The sequence below is a fragment of the Danio rerio genome, chromosome 11 (assembly GCF_052040795.2).
Source record: "Danio rerio strain M-AB ecotype USA chromosome 11, GRCz13ab, whole genome shotgun sequence".
Lineage (NCBI taxonomy): Eukaryota > Metazoa > Chordata > Actinopteri > Cypriniformes > Danionidae > Danio > Danio rerio.
The window spans coordinates 45,035,736-45,055,000 of record NC_141031.1 but is presented as its reverse complement, the minus strand read 5'-3'; the positions used below and the strand labels follow the sequence as shown (position 1 = coordinate 45,055,000).

General features: G+C 37.6%; 1 protein-coding gene, 1 long non-coding RNA gene and 1 pseudogene across 3 annotated transcripts in view; 2 read left to right on the top strand and 1 right to left on the bottom strand.

The window, feature by feature from the left end:
- LOC147841908 (monoacylglycerol lipase abhd6-A) overlaps positions 1–4,173 on the top strand; it is a 27,984-nt gene extending 23,811 nt beyond the window's left edge. Inside the window, exon 9 of the mRNA XM_087274313.1 lies at positions 3,203–4,173. Within this exon, the coding sequence (XP_087130439.1) occupies positions 3,203–3,385 (183 nt within the window). The 3' untranslated portion in view covers positions 3,386–4,173. The remainder of the gene's footprint in view (positions 1–3,202) is intronic.
- Positions 4,174–6,747: 2,574 nt separating this feature from the next.
- On the bottom strand, positions 6,748–9,962 carry LOC147841907 (uncharacterized). Its single transcript, XR_015503076.1, has 2 exons — positions 9,237–9,962; positions 6,748–8,698 (listed from the first exon to the last, which is right to left on the bottom strand). It is a non-coding gene; the product is annotated as an uncharacterized LOC147841907 (long non-coding RNA).
- A 520-nt stretch (positions 9,963–10,482) lies between these two features.
- On the top strand, positions 10,483–17,870 carry LOC147841906 (uncharacterized; annotated as a pseudogene). Its single transcript, XR_015502192.1, has 3 exons — positions 10,483–10,674; positions 14,798–15,103; positions 17,288–17,870. The product of XR_015502192.1 is annotated as an uncharacterized LOC147841906 (transcript).
- The last annotated feature ends 1,395 nt before the right edge of the window (positions 17,871–19,265 follow it).

Here is a 19,265-nt window from a genome sequence, read left to right as displayed (position 1 = left end):
AGTCAGTCAGTCAGTCGACAGCAGCCTCTGGTGGATTTAGGCGAGAACAGCAGACGCGAATAAAACTTGTGAGAGATACTTGAGATCTGAAAAAGTGTACACAGCGGCCTCTGGTGAATTCACAAAAATGAAAACTGCAAAAAAAAACAAAAAACGTAGCTCCTGGGATCTATTTGGCGCTCTTCAGAAATGTATAAAGGGGTACGTATTCAGACTGAGCCTGGGTTGGTATTTACTATAATGTTTTATTTTATTATTTGTTTTATTTTGGCTAGAGTAAGTTTGTAATTAGTTTTAATCAATATTATTAGCCTCTTTAAGCCCAACCCTAACCCTAATATTTGTTTTGGATAGTGTACAGAACAAACCACTGTTATACAATGACTTGCATAATTACCCTAACTTTACCCTAATTAAGCCTTTAAATGTCACTTTCAGCTGTATAGAAGTATATAGTCTTGTGGTATATCTAGTCCAATATTATGTCAACGTGGCTAAATGTGGAAAACAAACAGAACGGCTCACGGTCAAAAAGCTGTGCAAATCCCAGTCAGTCACACCTCCAACCAATCACCTTCATCTTTATAGAACTGTTGACCTGCAGGGGGCACAAACTCTCTCTCTCTCTCTCTCTCTCTCTCTCTCTCTCTCTCTCTCTCTCTCTCTTTCGAAAAGAAAGAAAAGACAAGAAATAAATAAATACATTATTACAAAATTAATCAAAAATATATAAAAACCTCCTTCATAACTGGCCCCTAATTGTATTTGCAAACAAAAACAATTACTAAATTATACAAAATAGGAGCGTTAAATTTTTAATTTGTAATGTGATCGAATAACTTATTCAATAAATATTAAATAAAGGCAATATACAACCTTTCATGTTTTGTTCTATGGTCCATCATCATTACCATCCAGCATCAAACATTTCAGTGACTATTTTCCGTCATATATTCCAAATCAGCTTGAAAGGCCGGCACTACAGTATTTTCAGTATCAGACATCTTATTAAATTGAAAACTGCTTTATATTCTCTCTCAAAAATGTCTTTTCGTAAATAGTTTATCAAAAAAAAAAACGCATTCCTCGAGTTTTGTTTTTAACAACATATGCACCCGACAAGTGCTTTATATTCCTCCAAAAATATCACGACTCAATATTTGCGATATTTGAGTCAAAAATCAGTCCAAAATGTAATTATAATTTTTATCTAACGAATTAATCGAATAATTTATTAATATTATCCTTTGCTCCCGTAGCTCAAACAGTTTTAAATGTAGAAGCCGCTTAATGAAACGTCGGCGTTGTTTGCACGTGTGTCGGCCTTCCTTTCCTTTTGCAAACATCCAAGTAGTCCTAAGATCCCACAGTGAGCTTTTTGACAAAATAATGGCAATTTATCCTGCGTTCAAAATTTCCTTTGCTCGTCCTATGTGGTGGTAACTGGGGAATCTTTTGACGCCTGGTTGAGAGTAAACAAAAAAGGCCAAGAGATGATGTAGATGATCAAAAAAGGAGGAACGGGTTTAATTTTAGATGAATGTACAATCAATAATTGGACTGGAAAACAAACAGAACGGCTCACGGTGAAAAAGCTGTGCAATCCCTGTCAGCCACACCTCCGACCAGTCAACTTCATCTTTATAGAACTGTTGACCTGCAGGGGGCACAAACTCTCTCTCTCTCTCTCTCTCTCTCTCTCTCTCTCTCTCTCTCTCTCTCTCTCTCTCTCTCTCTTTTGAAAAGAAAGAAAAGACAATAAATAAATAAATAAATAAATACATTATTACAAAATTAATCAAAAATATATAAAAACCTCCTTCATAACCGGCCCCTAATTGTATTTGCAAACAAAAACAATTACTAAATTATACAAAATAGGAGCGTTAAATTTATAATTTGTAATGCAATCGAATAACTTATTCAATAAATATTAAATAAAGACAATATACAACCTTTCATGTTTTGTTCTATGGTCCATCATCATTACCATCCAGCATCAAACATTTCAGTGACAATTTTCCGTCATATATTCCAAATCAGCTTGAAAGGCCGGCACTACAGTATTTTCAGTATCAGACATCTTATTAAACTGAAAACTGCTTTATATTCTCTCTCAAAAATGTCTTTTCGTAAATAGTTTATCAAAAAAAAAACCGCATTCCTCCAGTTTTGTTTTTAACAACATATGCACCCGACAAGTGCTTTATATTCCTCCAAAAATTATTACGACTCAATATTTGTGATATTTGAGTCAAAAATCAGTCCAAAATTTAATTATAATTTTCATCTAACGAATAAATCGAATAATTGATTAATATTAATTATTAATTAATTATTATTATTTCAAAGGATTAATAATCCTTTGCTCCCGTAGCTCAAACAGTTATAAATGTAGAAGCCGCTTAATGGAACGTCGGCGTTGTTTGCACGTGTGTCGGCCTTCCTTTCCTTTTGCAAACATCCAAGTAGTCCTAAAATCCCACAGTGATCCTGCGTTCAAAATGTCCTTTGCTCATCCTATGTGGTGGTAACTGGGGAATCTTTTGACGCCTGGTTGAAAGTAAACAAAAAAGGCCAAGAGATGATGTAGATGATCAAAAAAGGAGGAACGGGTTTAATGGTTCAAGAGAAACAAACAAAAAAAACAATAATAGATCATTATTTAGATGAATGTACAATCATAAATTGGACTGGAAAACAAACAGAACGGCTCACGGTCAAAAAGCTGTGCAATCCCTGTCAGCCACACCTCCAACCAGTCACCTTCATCTTTATAGAACTGTTGACCTGCAGGGGGCACAAACTCTCTCTCTCTCTCTCTTTCGAAAAGAAAGAAAAGACAAGAAATAAATAAATACATTATTACAGAATAGAGCAAAAAGAAAAAAAGAAAATAGAAATCAGTCATTAGAAATAAGTTATTAAAACTGTTATGTTTAGAAATGTCGTTTTACTAATTTCTGTAAAAGAGAAATTGGGGGAAAAAATACAGGGGGGCTAATAATTCTAACTTTAACTGTAGGTGATGTCTATGTGTACATGTTCAATAAAGAGTATTTGTGTATTAAGTGTATATGTTGTCCTCAAAGTCTACGATGGTCGACATAATCTCTTCACAAATATGTTCGCATCGGTTCAGTTAAGAGCTGCAATATAAAAATATGCTTGTGGTTTAAAGGCTTAATATTATAATCTACAGGTTTTAGACGTGTCTGGAGCTTCAGTTTTGTCTGGAGCCGTTCCCGGATGCCAGGTTCATCTACTAGACAACTGTGGGCACTCGGTAGTGTTGGAGCGGCCTAGAAAATCTGCCCAGCTCATCACAGACTTCATCATCGCACAACAGAACGCAGGAATCAACAGCAACAAGAAACTCTCCTAAAACAGGACGCTATACCTGCTTAAAACAGGTCTAAGTGGTTGGTTAAAGCTGCAAACATAAAGGTTGTTCAGGAACAAATAGGAAAGTTGCCCAAACCTGATTTCACCAAGTAGGACATGTTCCTGGATTGACATCTATGTTGATCCTGGAACAACATTCCAGTCAGCCAATCGGAATTAAAAGATACGTTCACAGTTTATGTAAAGGTTAGGCTTTCGGTTTATGCACTTCTACATGTTATCCAAGTATTATTTCCCTCTTATTTTGTGAATAGTCGGTAGGGGTAGGGAATAGGTAGGTTTACATATGGATTATGTATGAATTACAATGCAATCCCGGATTAACATCTATGTTGATCGTGGAGTATCATTTTTGTTTGGAAAATGTAATCCATTCCAATACCCTAGCCCTAAACTCAACCATAACTGTGCATAAATCTAACCGTAAGCCTAAATTTACCATAAACAGTAACATATCCCCTAATCCTGCTTGGCTGATTGGAATGTTGTTCCAGGATCAACATCGATGATAATCCAGGGGTCCGTTCTCCGTACGTGGATTACTCAATTAGCTGGATTTGGGTGTTGACGATTTGACATGATCCAGGATCGTTTCGTTCTTCAAAACATATCTAAGACTTGTCATAGCAACAGTTCTGGTAGCTCAAACCTGCGTAGGAGCAAGCTCATTTCATATAAACAGGATTAGATGGGGTTAATTTAAGCAAAGATAATGCTGAAACTATATACCAAATGCTGATATTTTTTTACAGTAGTAGTTATATACACTTGGGAAAATAGTATATATATATATATATATATATATATATATATATATATATATATATATATATATATATATATGTGTGTGTGTGTGTGTGTGTGTGTGTGTATACATATATATTTTTGACTGTATATATATATATATATGTATGTGTATATATATATATATATATATATATATATATATATATATATATATATATATATATATATATGAAGTAAAAAAATATATATTAATATATTAAATAATATATTAATAAAATGCAATTTGCACTCCAAAATAAAAGTAAAAGACTGCCACCTGGTAGTTCAAAGAGAAGATGAACTATTGAACTGATATGAACTGTTTAGATGCAAACGCGTACAAGCACAATATACAAATTTTTAAAAAAAAGGATAATAATTTATGCAGTCTAGCACGTGTTTTGATCACTAATATGCCAGTGATACCTTTACCGATATCAAAATTCTATTTTGAAGCAAAATTAATTTATACCGCTATTCCTTGTGCCAATTAAAAAACTTAAGTAGACCTTAAGGCTACTATAATAAAGAAAATCTTCTCTTAATGTAGAGCTAAATACATTGATATGCATTGAAATACATGATGAATACTCTTGACACATGAACATGTACAGCCTGCTGCTCACAACAAATGTAAGAAGTGCGTGTCATATTTAACAAGCCGTTTACTGCTCGTTTAATGTAATTTAGCTCTCATGATTAATTAAATATTAATAAGATGATGTCATTACGCTGCTGTGCCGTCAGCCAATCGTTGCATAGCTGATCATGATTTCAAGGATGGATAGATCTGTCCTTCACAACACACGCAGCGATCTCAGATCAGTTTATCCAGATATTTTAATCTGATTCGCGAACTTGTTTGAAGAACCAAATTAGCCTGAGATCAGTTATCAAGATAAGCAGATCCAGGATCTGCCAAATCATCTTAGATCATTTAAGCGAGGTTCGGACCCCAGGATCGCATTGTACTTGGTAAAATATGGGCCATCACAAGGGCTTTTCACACTTGAACTAGTTAACCGTGGGTTGTTGTAAACTCCAGGTAAACATACTTCACATTTTCACAGTGCTCATAGGATTAACATAACCTGACATGTACTCTTTACATTCCCACTGAAAAAGATTGATTGAATTTACCCAATTTTTCAAAGGTAAGTAGTTGCAAAATGCATTTAAACAAACAAATTAAATTTAGTAATGTTCAACTTTGTTTAAATTCAGCCCATATCAATAGTTTGCAACCACTTACCTTAGAAAATGTAGTGAAACCAATGAATCATTTATTTTTCAGTACATTAATTCTAGGTTAACAATATTATTTGCATATTTGCTATCTCAATGTCATTGATTGGATGAACACAGCACACAAAATCACAACACAGGCTCATTGTAGATATGTATCCCTGTCTGCATTTCTGGAGATCGTGAAATGTGTACCCAGAGGTACGTCTGACTCCATTTCGTCTAGAAAGACTAACAAAGTAGGCCGGTAAGATGCTGCAGACTGCCTCTGCTCTTTTTCGCGGTATTGCTGACCGCTTATCTTTGTGTGGACGGCTTTTCTGGTGTTACCAGTTTGCCCAGTTGCTCGCCATGTATGTTGCCGGACTTGGGATGCAAAGCGGAGTTGATCGCAACGATGGGGTTGGAGTCTATCGAAGAACGATTCCAGAAAGCAGATAAAATAATAAAATAAATAAACAACAGGCTGAAAACGGGGTAAAAATCTGACGGCTGGGACGCCTTTTCATTTTCTACATTGCTTTTGAAAACACTATCGGTTGGGTTTAGGGATGATGGCTGGGTTTGAAGTCCATAGACAACAAGCTGGCCTGGTCGGTTAAACTATACAGCGCCCTCTGGTGGATTTACGCGAGGAGAGGACGGAAGTTTGAGATAATCAAAAAGCGTACACAGCGGCCTCTGGTGGATTTAGCCTGCAGCTAGCTCTCTGCAACTCTCACATGGTCGCCCATTAAAGCTAAGCAGGGCTGCGCTTGGTCAGTTCCTGGATGGGAGACCACATGGGAAAGCTAGGTAGCTGCCGGAAGTGGTGATAGTGAGGACAACAGGGAGTGCTTAACCTGTGGTCTGTGTGGGTCCTAATGCCCTAATATATTGATGGGGACTCTATATTTCAGATGAGATGTTAAACCGAGTCTTTAAAAACCCCAGGATGTCCTTCAAAAAGAGTAGGGGTTTAACCCTTGCCCACTGGCCCTCATCATGGCCTCCTAACCATCACCATATCATTATTGACTTCACTACTCTGTCTCCTCTCCACCAACCAGCTGGTGTGTAGTATGCGGTCTGGCTGCCCTCTGGTGGTGGATGAGTAGATTCCCTCATTGTGTAAACGCACTTTGAGTGTCTAGGAATTATTATTGTTTGCAAAAACTGCAAGCAGACATACCTCCGGTTATGTATTTTGCTGTCTCCAAAAATATAGACCTGTGTACATATCCGCAATGAGCCTGGGTTGCATAATAATCTTTAAATTTGATCACACAACGCTATATTTCTACAGAGTAACCAAATTTAAAAGTGAAAATGCAACGTTTCTAGTCCGATCACATTTTCTGTCACTATTTTTTTTTTTATGTAGCCATAAATTCACATCATTTCACACTGCACAACTTTGATGCAACATCGGTGCTAACCCTACTCCAGAAAATAAGATGCTGATGCTATTTCTACAAATGTGAAGGATTATTTTACTCCAGGTATAAAAGGACAGACTGACAGTAACCTGTGATTAATGGCTCGTTTCCACTAATCACTTCTTTGCAATTAAATTCCGCTAATCATTACAAACTACATATTGTTGGAAAAGTCTATCACTTCTGAATACATATTTTACCACAGTTGTTTCTGTTATGGAAGAGTAACAGATTTAAACATATTTACTCTCTTCCGACAACCTGTGCAGTCATTTACAGTTGTATATCTAAACATAATGGACAATCTATATATCACTTGAAATCTTATAATTTCTAGTTTCCATATTTACCGGCTGATGGTTGATATACACTCACTGGCCACTTAATTAGGTACACCTTACTAGTACCGGGTTGGACCCCCCTTTTGCCTTCATAACTGCCTTAATCCTTCATGGCATGGATTCAACAAGCTACTGGAAAATTCCTCAGAGATTTTGCTCCATTTTGACATGATAGCATCACACAGTTGCTGCAGATTCATCCATGATGCGAATCTCCCGTTCCACCACATCCCAAAGGTGCTCTATTGGATTGAGATCTGGTGACTGTGGAGGCCATTTGAGTACAGTGAACTCATTGTCATGTTCAAGAAACCAGTCTGAGATTATTCACGCTTTACGACATTGTGCTGGAAGTAGCCATCAGAAGATGGAGACACTGTGCTCATAAAGAGATGGACATGGTCAGCAACAATACTCAGGTAGGCTGTGGTGTTGACACGATGCTCAATTGGTACTAATGGACCCAAAGTGAGCCAAGAAAGTCTCCCCCATGTCTTTACACCATCACCAGCAACGGTTGATACAAGGCAGGACGGATCCATGCTTTCATGTTGCTGAAGCCAAATTCTGACCCGACCATCCGAATGTTGCAGCAGAAATGGAGACTCATCAGACCAGAAAGTTTCTCCAATCTTCCATACTGATTAGAAATTTGCGAGCAGTTGGACAGGTTTACCTAATAAAGTGGCCAGTGAGTGTATGTTACTGAGCAATATATTTTTCAAAATATCTTCTGGCTGTGTTTGAGAGAAAAAAAACAGAAACTTATGAAGATTTGAAACAAGTGCAGTGAGTAAATGATGACAGAATTTACATTTATTTGGGTGAACTATTCCTTTGAACGGACTTTTAGATTGACGATAACCCAGGGTTCAGTGCAGTGTGAAAAGCCATATATTTAAAAGGAACAATATGTCATTTTCAACGATGTAAATAATCAGTAAAGGTTATTTTTGTAGTGAACGCTCAGGGACGCACACTAACCGCTGAGCTGAAAAGCACTTCAGAAACTATGCAGACACAAATCAGTGTCCTGCAGATAGCATTGATCTCAGTTCATCATAGAATTGACCAAAAATGATGGTTAATATTTCTGATTTTCACTCTGACATTATTATTCAGACAACATTTCAGGGCATTAATCAGTAAAATGTCCTGAAATGTGGTCTGCATTTAAGAACAATTCTGTATGTCTTATTTGTTGTTATTATTGATTATCATCTCGTGTTCCATCACTTTTACATTATTTTAGTAATTTTTTGACGTCATTTGGGTTTGAATCATCTTAATAGATTATATAGAGTTATTAGAGATCAGCTTGTACTGTTTTAAACCTCAGATATGAGACTCTGTGTCTTGAAAGTGTTTTTGGGAATTATGCAAACAAATATTTCATAACTTAGTGGTTAAATCTGGTTAATAAAACAGTTTTAAACTAACTGCATATTTTTGTTCGGAGTATTATTATAAATTCATTCATTCATTTTCTTTTCAGCTTAGTCCCTTTATTAATATGGGGTCACCACAGCGGAATGAACCGCCAACTTATCCAGCACGTTTTTACGCAGCAGATGCCCTTCCAGCCGCAACCCATCTCTGGGAAACATCCACACACACAATCACACACACACTCATACACTACGGACAATTTAGCCTACCCAATTCACCTGTACCGCATCTCTTTGGACTGTGGGGGAAACCGGAGCACCCGGAAGAAACCCACGCGAAGGCAGGGAGAACATGCAAACTCCACACAGAAATGCCAACTGACCCAGCCGGGACTCGAACCAGCGACCTTCTTGCTGTGAGGTGAGAGTGCTACCCAGTGGTCAGTTGGCATTTCTGTGTGGAGTTTGCATGTTCTCCCCCACAAGTCCAAACATATGCGTGTTGGGGTATTAGGTTGGCCGAGTTGTCCATGGTGTATGTATGTGTGCGAATGAGTATGTATGGGTTTCCCAGTGATGGGTTGCGGCTGGAAGGGCATCCGCTGCGTAAAACATATGCTGGATAAGTTGGCGGTTCATTCTGCTGTGGCGACCCCAGATTGGTGGAGGCACTTGCCCGAGGAGAAAATTAATGAATTTTGATGCTGACTTTGAATGAGTGGTTTGAAAAAGGATGTAAAATCGTATCTAATCTTCACACCGCAGTGTTTGACAAGCAACCATCACAATATAAACTGATAATGACCACAGAAGACGTCAGATGTTCAGTTGATTGTTTTATTTCGCAGCAGAAATACATTCAGTGAGCTGCTTTAATCTTTTCAGACTTCACAGAAGCACAAATGATCATGCGATCAATTAAAATGACAATCATCAAATATAAAAACCTTCACAGAAGGAACGGTGACTGCTGTATACAGTACAGGAGAATATTCAACAAATGTTGAGAATCAACAAACCCTTAAAGCAGGGTACATGTATGTGGTCTAATATAGACCAAAGAGAAAAGATTCAATCTGAATCATAAAGCCTCTGAATGCAGATCATCTCAAATAGAAGATCATCATAGTACAATAAGCCAAATACAAGCTCAATCTGAGCCACTTTATATAAACAGCACATCAATATCGAGAAATGAAAACATTTCACACGACAATAGACACTATCAGCTTGTAGAATGAAGCCGTATAAACACCCTTTAAAATAAAGAGATTTATCTGATGATGCATCAAGTGTGTAACATTTGCTTTAATAAAAGCAACTTCTGATCAGAAATATCAATCAAAACAACAAGATTTAGTAAATAAATCACAGGTCTCCTCACAGCAATCTTCACTGAAGATCAACATTTACACACACTTTCCCACAACAGGAAGAACACACTTTGTCCAGATACAAGTCGCTGTATAAATAAGCAGCAGCAGATTCAGGATCAGCACTTAAGAGAGTGATGCACTCATGTTCGTCTCTCGGTCCTGAAACAGGACAATAAGAACAGTCACATCTCATGAAGATGCAGCTGAAGTAAGTCAGAGTTGTCTAATATAGACATTATTATCAGGATCTCTGCTCATTGAGTCTCTTCACAGAAGTCTTGATGATCAGAGCAGATGATTCTCCTGAACTCCTGAAAGTCTTCATCTCCTCATACACTGAGAGTCTGAGCGTCTGCTGTAGACGTGGAGCTGCTGGAAGCCTCTTCAACTCCAGCTCTTGTTGACTTTGCTGAAGCTCTCGTGCTCAGATGATGAAGTAAGTCTGCAGCTTCTAGTTCAGCTCCAGCAGTCTTCATCTCCGCCTCTTCATCTCCTCTCTGGACAGAAAGAGCTCAATCTCAGCATGTCAAGTGGAGCGTCTCTGCTTTCTTTCTCCAGCTTGGAGGAACTCTGGAGCCAGAAGAGCTGCTGTGGAGAGCTGATCGTCATCTCTGCATCTTCTTCTTCTTTCTCAGCTGCAGATGGAGACAGACGAGCGTCAGGAAAGTGTCCTTCAGATGGAGAAGAGCCGGACGCTGCAGTGATGTTGCTGAATGTTGAGCTTTGAGATGATTGTAGGTGTTGATGTGTGGATCTGCTGGAGATCTCGGGCTCTGGTTTGCACTGCCTGCAGCTCCTCTATTTATACTCACAAATCTCCATATCAATGTGTGAGGCTTGAGCTGCTCGCACTTTCTCACAGTCTGCAGCCAATGGAGGAGCAGGAGCAGACAATGAGGGACACACACACACACACACACACACATGCTCAACCCTCCTCCAGCAGCAGCTGCTTTAGCAGATCTTTAACCTGCTGGAGTCTCAGAGACACACACGTTCACACACTTTTCTATTCATCACATTCAATCACGCTCACAATAGAAGTGTGTCTGCTCTCACCGAGTTCCCAAACCCTGAATCATCTGTGCGGTGAGTGTCGGCTTAGTCCCTTTATTAACCCGGGGTCGCCACAGCGGAATAAACCACCAACTTATCCAGCAAGTTTTTACACAGCGAATGCCCTTCCAGCCGCAACCCATCTCTGGGAAACATCCACACACACATTCACACACACACTCATACACTACGGACAATTTAGCCTACCCAATTCACCTGTACCGCATGTCTTTGGACTGTGGGGGAAACCGGAGCACCCGGAGGAAATCTACACGAAGGCAGGGAGAACATGCAAACTCCACACAGAAACGCCAACTGAGCCGAGGTTCGAACCAGCGACCCAGCAACCTTCCTGATGTGAGGCGACAGCACTACGTACTGTGCCACTGCCTCGCCCTGTTTAAATTCAACACAAATAAATTGTTTGCAATAGTTCTGCATGCAACACTTTTTTCAGTGGGGACTAATTACATTTTCTGTCACTTGACCTCATTAGACCCTAGTTCCACACAATTCCTTCATGTTGTCCCAACACAATTCGCTTAAGTTAATTTCATAATTTTTTACAAATTTAGCTGGATTGAAGATAAAACAAATACAGTGTCCCCAAGGAAAACATAAGCATTGTGTTATTTCAACTCGGTTTAAATGAGTAGTTTGAAAAGCCTGTATTTCAAATATTGATGCATATAAAGAATCATAAATGACCCTGAAGTCATGGGAAACGCTGCTACATCAAAACTACAGAGCTTAATTCCCCCGGGGGGTTTCAGAGCATTTATCCTGCTCATTATCATGTGAATAGACACACTTCTATTGTTGTGTGTGTGGGAAACTCTAAAAAACAGAGTCTCAGTTCTAGCGTCATTAGCATCCTAAACCCCGACACTAGCTCAATATTTGACCAGGGAATCGACACACTTTTGGATATTAACAGGATTAAAGTCTGGACCCAACCCAACCACTGGGTTAAAAAGTGTCATTTGAATCTATTTGAAAAAACTAACACAACAGTTTGCATGTTCTCCCAGTGCTGGCGTAGGTGTTTCCTCTGGGTGCTCCAATTTCTGCTCTGGGTGCAACAATTTTAGGTTGTTGTAACCCACAGGTGTCAAACTCAGACCCCGTTTACACTAGTGCGTTTTAGTTTTAAAACGGCGTTGTAGAATGAAAACGATCCGCGTCCACACTCGCGTTTTACCCAGCGTTTCTGAACTGCTCTCCGTCCACACCAAAACGCTGAAAACGCACATCACGTGACCACACACACACTCTCGGGCAAGCGCTGCAGCCCATCTACCCAGATGAGAGCTGTGCTAGTCGGACTTCTCATCAAGCATCTCCCGCTGGATCTAATCTCACTATATTTGCTAAACGTGATATTTCATTCATCTTGTTGTCTTTATCTAACGACATATTCCCTGACTTTGGTCATTGGAATCTATTAAGTTACTTGTTCACGGGTAACATGTTTTGGCTGAGCGCAAGGGTTAATGATTAATGTAACCACGTACATTCTGTATATTGACTGATCGCTTGCCTTTATTTCCTATAATGTATAAACTTATTGTATGTTATACTTTTATAATGGCCATTATCGATTATTAAAACTGATATTCAGCAAAAGAGAGGGTGTGTTTCGTATTTTCACTGAAATTGAAAGTAGGCAGTTGTTATCGGCTCCGTTTTGTTATAAATATCCACACAGTGAAGATGACGCTCATATGCACGACGCCTCAACATGTCTGCTAAGTTGCTAATATTAAAATGAAAATAGGCAGTTCCTTAAATCATGTTTACATTTTATTGTTGAGAAAGTGAAACAACGAAGCCAGGGTAATGTGAATGAAGTTATAAAGTACACTGTTCCCTTTGAAGATTTACCCGTGTCCTCGGTATAATCTGTTTTTCCGTATCAAACTGAGAAGAAGAGACTGCAGCCTTGATCAAACTTGCGAAGTCTGAACTTACACAGAGAAAATGCAGGACTGAACTGTGCGTGTTAGGCTACTTAATATTCAGGAAAAGCCCCAATCAGAGAGACGAACGTCGGCAGCCCCGCATCCGTTTTCAGATGTCTCCGTTTTCCATCATCCACACTGAGACGGAGCAGCAGCGTTTCAGAATGAAAACGGCCTCTCCAGCGTTTTCGAAACGTTCCGTTTTCGGCGCTCGAGAACTCCGGCGTAGTGTGGATGGCGTAACCGTAGCAAAACTTATGCGTTTTCAAACTAAAACGCACTAGTGTAAACGGGGCCTCAGTTCCAAAAGGGCCGCAGCTCTGCACAGCTTCGCTCCAACCCTAATTAAACACACCTGATCAAACTGATTGAGTCCTTCAGGCTTGTTTGAAACCTACAGGTAAGTGTGTTGGAGCAGGGTTGGAACTAAACTGTGCAGGTCTTCGGCCCTCCAGGAATTGAGTTTGACACTCTTGTTGTAACCCAATGTGGGGTCAAATATGAACCAACCCAACCACTGGGTTAAAACAGGGTCATTTGAATCTATTTGGAAAAATCAACACAACAGTTTGCATGTTCTCCCAATGCTGGCGTCGGTGTTTCCTCTGGGTGTTCCAATTCCTGCTCTGGATGCAACAATTTTAGGTTGTTGTAACCCGATGTTGGGTAATATATGGACAAACACAACCACTGGGTTAAAAAGGGTCAATTGAATTTATTTGAAAAAAAAAAAAATTACCCAACATTTTCCCAGCACTGGAGGTTCATGAGTTACTCTCAGTGCTTGATTATGGCTGAAAAGGCATCCGCTGTGTAGAATATATGCCAGAGTAATTGGTGGTTCATTCCGCTGTGGTGACCCCTGATAAATCAGCGACTAAGCTGAAGAAAAATGAATGCACCAATAAATTAACTACACATTGATGTTTTCCTCACCTATTTGACCAAGCGTTGAGTTGTTCACTGGAGTTTACTGTTGCTTTATTCTAATGTCACACTCTAAATATGCTAGCTTGTTTCAACTCTGCATGCGATACTGTCCAAACCAACTGCTGGGTTACATTTCTTATTAAATTAATAGGATCAAAATTAACCCAATGTTTGGGTTAGTCCATATTTGACTCAAATTGAGTTTAAATAACTCAGCATTTCTTAGTGAAGTGCAATAAAAGTGCAATAAAAAAGCTGGGTCCCACTTTATATTAGGTGGCCTTAACTACTATGTACTTGCATCAAAAAATAAATACAATGCACTTACTGTGTTCATAATGTATTTGAGAACACTTGTGGTGCTCCTGAGTTGGGGTAGGGGTTGGGTTATGGATAGGTTTGGTTGAATAGGTAGGGTTAAGGTGTAGGGAATCCTCAACAGTGTATTTACAAATGTAATTACAGGAGTTAATTACAGATGTAATTACATACAGGTATTTAATCAAGCTTAAGTACAGAATAAATACATGTATTTACACAATAAGTACATTATAACAAACTATTAGTTCCTGTGTAAGTACATATTAGCTAAGGCCACTTAATATAAAGTGGGACCAGAAGCTGGAGTGTAGAATGTCTTACATTTACCATAGCTTGAAGGAGTTCCAGAGCATATGACTTATAACGTATAACCTATCCTACTTAATATGACTTATAACTTGTAACTTAACCTGTTTAATATTACTTATATTTTCTATCCTATCCTGCACTTGCTGCTATTGCACTCCTGCTAAGCTCTGATCTGCATTTCGTCTCCTTGTACTTGTGTGATCACACTAAAGTCGAATGCAATCTAATCTAATATGCAGATTTATTTCCAGTAGTGTGTAGTTGGTGATCTTGTGGGAATCTGGAGCGTCCCGCGTCCCCACGTTCATGCAGATGAATATGAGTGACCTTACTGGCAGATGGCAGAGAGCAGAACATCCCACCGTCCGCTCATCAACACACTATTGTCCACACACGCCGAGGCCTGTGATTGGCTGAGAGCACAGAGATACGGGTATAAAAGGAGGCTGAAGATGATGGAAATCCACTTGAAGATCAGACTTCAGCAGAATCAGCATCAGTCATGGCCACATACATGGACGTGTCTTTCCAGAGCAGCTTCAAGACTCAACATGTTCAACACGCAAGGTGAGCATCCAGGACATTACAGCATCATCTCACACTCTACTCTACAATATATCTGATGTATGATGATGATTTACTTACTAAAAATGAGCTGAAACAACACAATTCTGCAGTGTTAACTTGAGTGTCTTATGTTCAATCCACTTAAATTTGTACAAACTAATAGTCTTACGAAATTCCTTCATGTTGTCTCAACACAACTCGATTGTGTGGAACACAGCTTATTTTATTTTACAGTGAACAAAGTCTTAATAGCTGGCTGACATGAGCTAAACTCATTTTTACAGGACTCTGATGGTTGCTTTATTAATGAGGCTGATGCAGAATCAGCTTTAAGATCTTATCTGATGTTTCTCTCTTTAAAGGTAAAACAAATGTGCTCATTGACTACACTGTAAAAAAAAATCGTAAAAAAAAGGTCAAATGACTGGAAGCTACGGCTGCCAAACAAAAACCGTAAAATTACGGTAACATTTTTTTGTTTAAATAAAGTGCAAAAAATAATAAATCTACAGATATTTTCATTAAAATATTTACAGAAAAACACTGTTATTTTACAGACTTTTCCTAGATTATTACGATCAAATCCATTTAATAAAGTAACACAATAAGAGTTTTACAGAGAAACACTGTTATTTTACAGACTTTTCCTAGATTATTATGATCGAACACCATCAATAAAGTGACTGCACTAAAAGTTCAAGAAAAAACAATGTTATTTATTTATTTTTTTACAATTAAACGCCTTTAATAAAATGCAAAGACATGCTCTTGGTCGTAATTTAAGTTTTATTTTGGATCAAAAAAGTTTGGAAAAAACATCAAACGAGATACAACTGATTAAAATTCTCACAACTATAACATGACATTTTATTGAATAGTATTACTTTAAAACATGTAGAGGTTTAAGTTGTATGAAATGATTCAGTTCCAAATCTTAATGAAATGGAACTGTAACGTGGAGGGGACCCTGACAAAGAAGTGCAGATTCAAATGCAGGTTTATTACACAGAGATGGTCAGGCAAGAACGTCAACACAAGGGCAAACTGCATACAGATGTATGCAGTGAATCCAGAGTCATGGTCAATTTACAGGCAAATGATCAGTCCTGGCAGCAAACAACTTAAACAATTAACAAACAAAGCAAGGCAAAAGAAGAATCTGGAACAGGTGTATGTGAGCACTCTTAGCGTGTTACTTTATTAAATGGATTTGATAGTAATAATCAAGGAAAAGTCTGTAAAATAACAGTGTTTCTCTGTAAACATTTTAATGAAAATATCTGTAGATTTATTATTTTTTGCACTTTTTTTCAACAAAGAAATTTTACCTTAATTTTATGGTTTTTGTTTGGCAGCCGTAGCTGCCAGTCATTTGACCTTTTTTTACGATTCATTTTTATTTTTTTACAGAGCAAGTAATTACAATTTATTACTTTAATTTTACGTAATTTTAAATGTACTTAAAAAACAGGAAAAAACACTTTAAATAATACGTCAATTTTTTTGTAAAAAACAGACAAATTGCTGTAATTTGTCATTACTTATATAGTACATAAAATAACATTCAAGCCGTTAATTTACAGATATTGTTTGTAATTTTTACGAACTTTTGAATATAATTTAAAATAACAGAAAAAATACTGTATAAATAATACTGTAATTTCCCTGTATAAAAAACACAAATGTCAGTAATTTGTCTTTAATAATAAAGTACCTAAAATGTCAAACGGTTAATTTAGAGAGATTGGTTGTCATTTTACTAAGTTTTGAATATAATGTGAAATGACAAAAAATTACTGTAAAAAATTTAAGGATATTTTCTTTAAAATTAGTTTTTTTTTACAGTGTAGTTTTAAACACAAAAGTATTGCTGGTGAAATTTCCTGGGTTTGGTATATGAACTCCGGGTGTTCAAGCAAGCAGATCTGCTGTTTCAGACTCATGTCCCTCAGGATCTCCTCGTAGCATCACCTTGATCAACATATTTACATTTGCATTTGTTCCTCTTGTTATTAATTTGCTCAGTTATTATCTATAAAAGATAGTCTCTGTTTTTTAGTATTATCAATGTTGTGTGTCTTGTTAAATGTGTAACGAATCCCCTCAAAAGAGCACAGTGAAGTTGACAATAAGAGAAATAATGTCTGAAGTGCAGATGATTAACGTGAGCGTGTGTGTTTTCAGATGCGTTCTCACGTGTTTGGAGAGAAAGTGTGGCAGCAGCTTGGAGAAGCTCAGATGTGCTGTCGGAGAGTATCTTCAGGCCTCGGATCTGCTGGAGAGAGCCGTGTCTTTCCTCACGCTCAGAAGAGTCTTACTGTCTCATGACGGATACTCCAAATATTCCAGAGAAATCCTGCGGCTGTTTCCCGACCATGCAGAGGACGTAGCAGCGTTACTGTCTGAAGAATGAACACCGGAAACTGAAACGCAAGAAGACTTTAAAAAAATCCGCAATGCCTTATCTGTGATCTTCATTATGTTCACCTTTATTGCTCGTAGGAATATTTGTATATTTTTGTTTTAACAAATGCACATTTTTATGCATCATATGCATTATTTTTGGCAGTTATACACTGCAATATATTTAATTTCTTAATAATAATTGATACTTTATGCTGTTTTCATTGAAAAAGCATGAGGCGATGTTTAAACCGAAGCTCCTTTGATGGGAGTAAATGTTATTTTATATGAGTATTGTGATCAAACATTGTTCTAAATATGAACAACTGTGTCCAATAGAGGAAATAAAAATATTTCACCATAATATCCATTCAGTTTCTTCATTTGCAGCAATGTTTCCTGCTTCAAAACTAGACAGACAGAACATATTTAATTACTTACAAAATAGTAAATAGTAGACCATTTCAGATGGCATTTAAAGGGTTTTGCTTCTGAACTCTTTTATATAAAATATTTGTCATATGTGACATGCGACATCAAAATATTGCAATAATCGCTGTTAACTTATTTTTTTTTAGCCACTGGAATTACAAATATGTAAATAGGCTACTGTATATGTGTGTGTTATATTTGATATAGCCTTCAGGCTCTTATACGGAAATATGTTTGGGTGTCAGGTCTGTTTTGTAAGTATTTTTCACAGACAATATTGATTTACAGTTGCAACCAGAATTATTAAACCCCCTTTGAATTTCTTTTTTTTTATATTTCCCAAATTATGTTGAACAGAGCAAGGAAATTTTCACAGTATGTCTGATAATATTTTTTCTTCTGGAGAAAGTCTTATTTGTGTTATTTGGGCCAGAATAAAAGCAGTTTTAATTTTTAAAAAAACATTTAAGGTCAAAATTATTAGCCCCTTTAAACTATATTTTGTTTTAATAGTCTACAGAACAAACCATCGTTATACAATAACTTGCTTAATTACCCTAACCTGCCTAGTTAACCTAATTAATTAACCTAAGTTAAGTCTTTAAATGTCACTTTAAGCTGTATAGAAGTGTCTTGAAAAATATCTAGTCAAATATTATTTACTGTCATCATGACAAAGATAAAATAAATCAGTTATAAAAGATGAGTTATTAAAACTATTATGAGTAGAAATGTGTTGAAAAAGTCTCTCTGTTAAACAGATTTGGGGGGGGGGGGGGCTAATAATTCAAGGGTTTAATAATTCTGATTGCAACTGTAGGTGTTTTAGAAAATTATATTAAACTATTTAAATGGAGTTAGACATGAATTCTCCATCATGTATTTTCTCTTATACTCATAATTTGAGAATCTTTGACTAGTTACTGCGCTCTTCAGACTAAAGCCTGGTTAACTATTCCCGAGTCTCTGTCTCCCTCTTTTGGACATGTTTGAGGAGACCGGCTACAGTTGAAACACAGGGAGAAGATCAGGGATAAGACATTGGTTATGCAACATTGTGATGTGAAAATAAGGGATCCTTCCCCCTTAATGGTCGGTAATATGTTTAATAATTATTATTAACAAATAAATAAATAAATAAACATGGCCAGCTAAATCCAGCTTCACCAGCCTGGTTTAAGCTGGACATAGCTGGTTTTGGCTGGGCTCCTAGCCTGGCTAGGCTGGTCAAGCTGGTTTTAGCTGGTCATCTCCCAGCCTGACCAGCTAAGACCAGGCTGGAAATGGCTGGAAACCAGCCTGGAAATGGCCAAAAACCCTCTAAAAC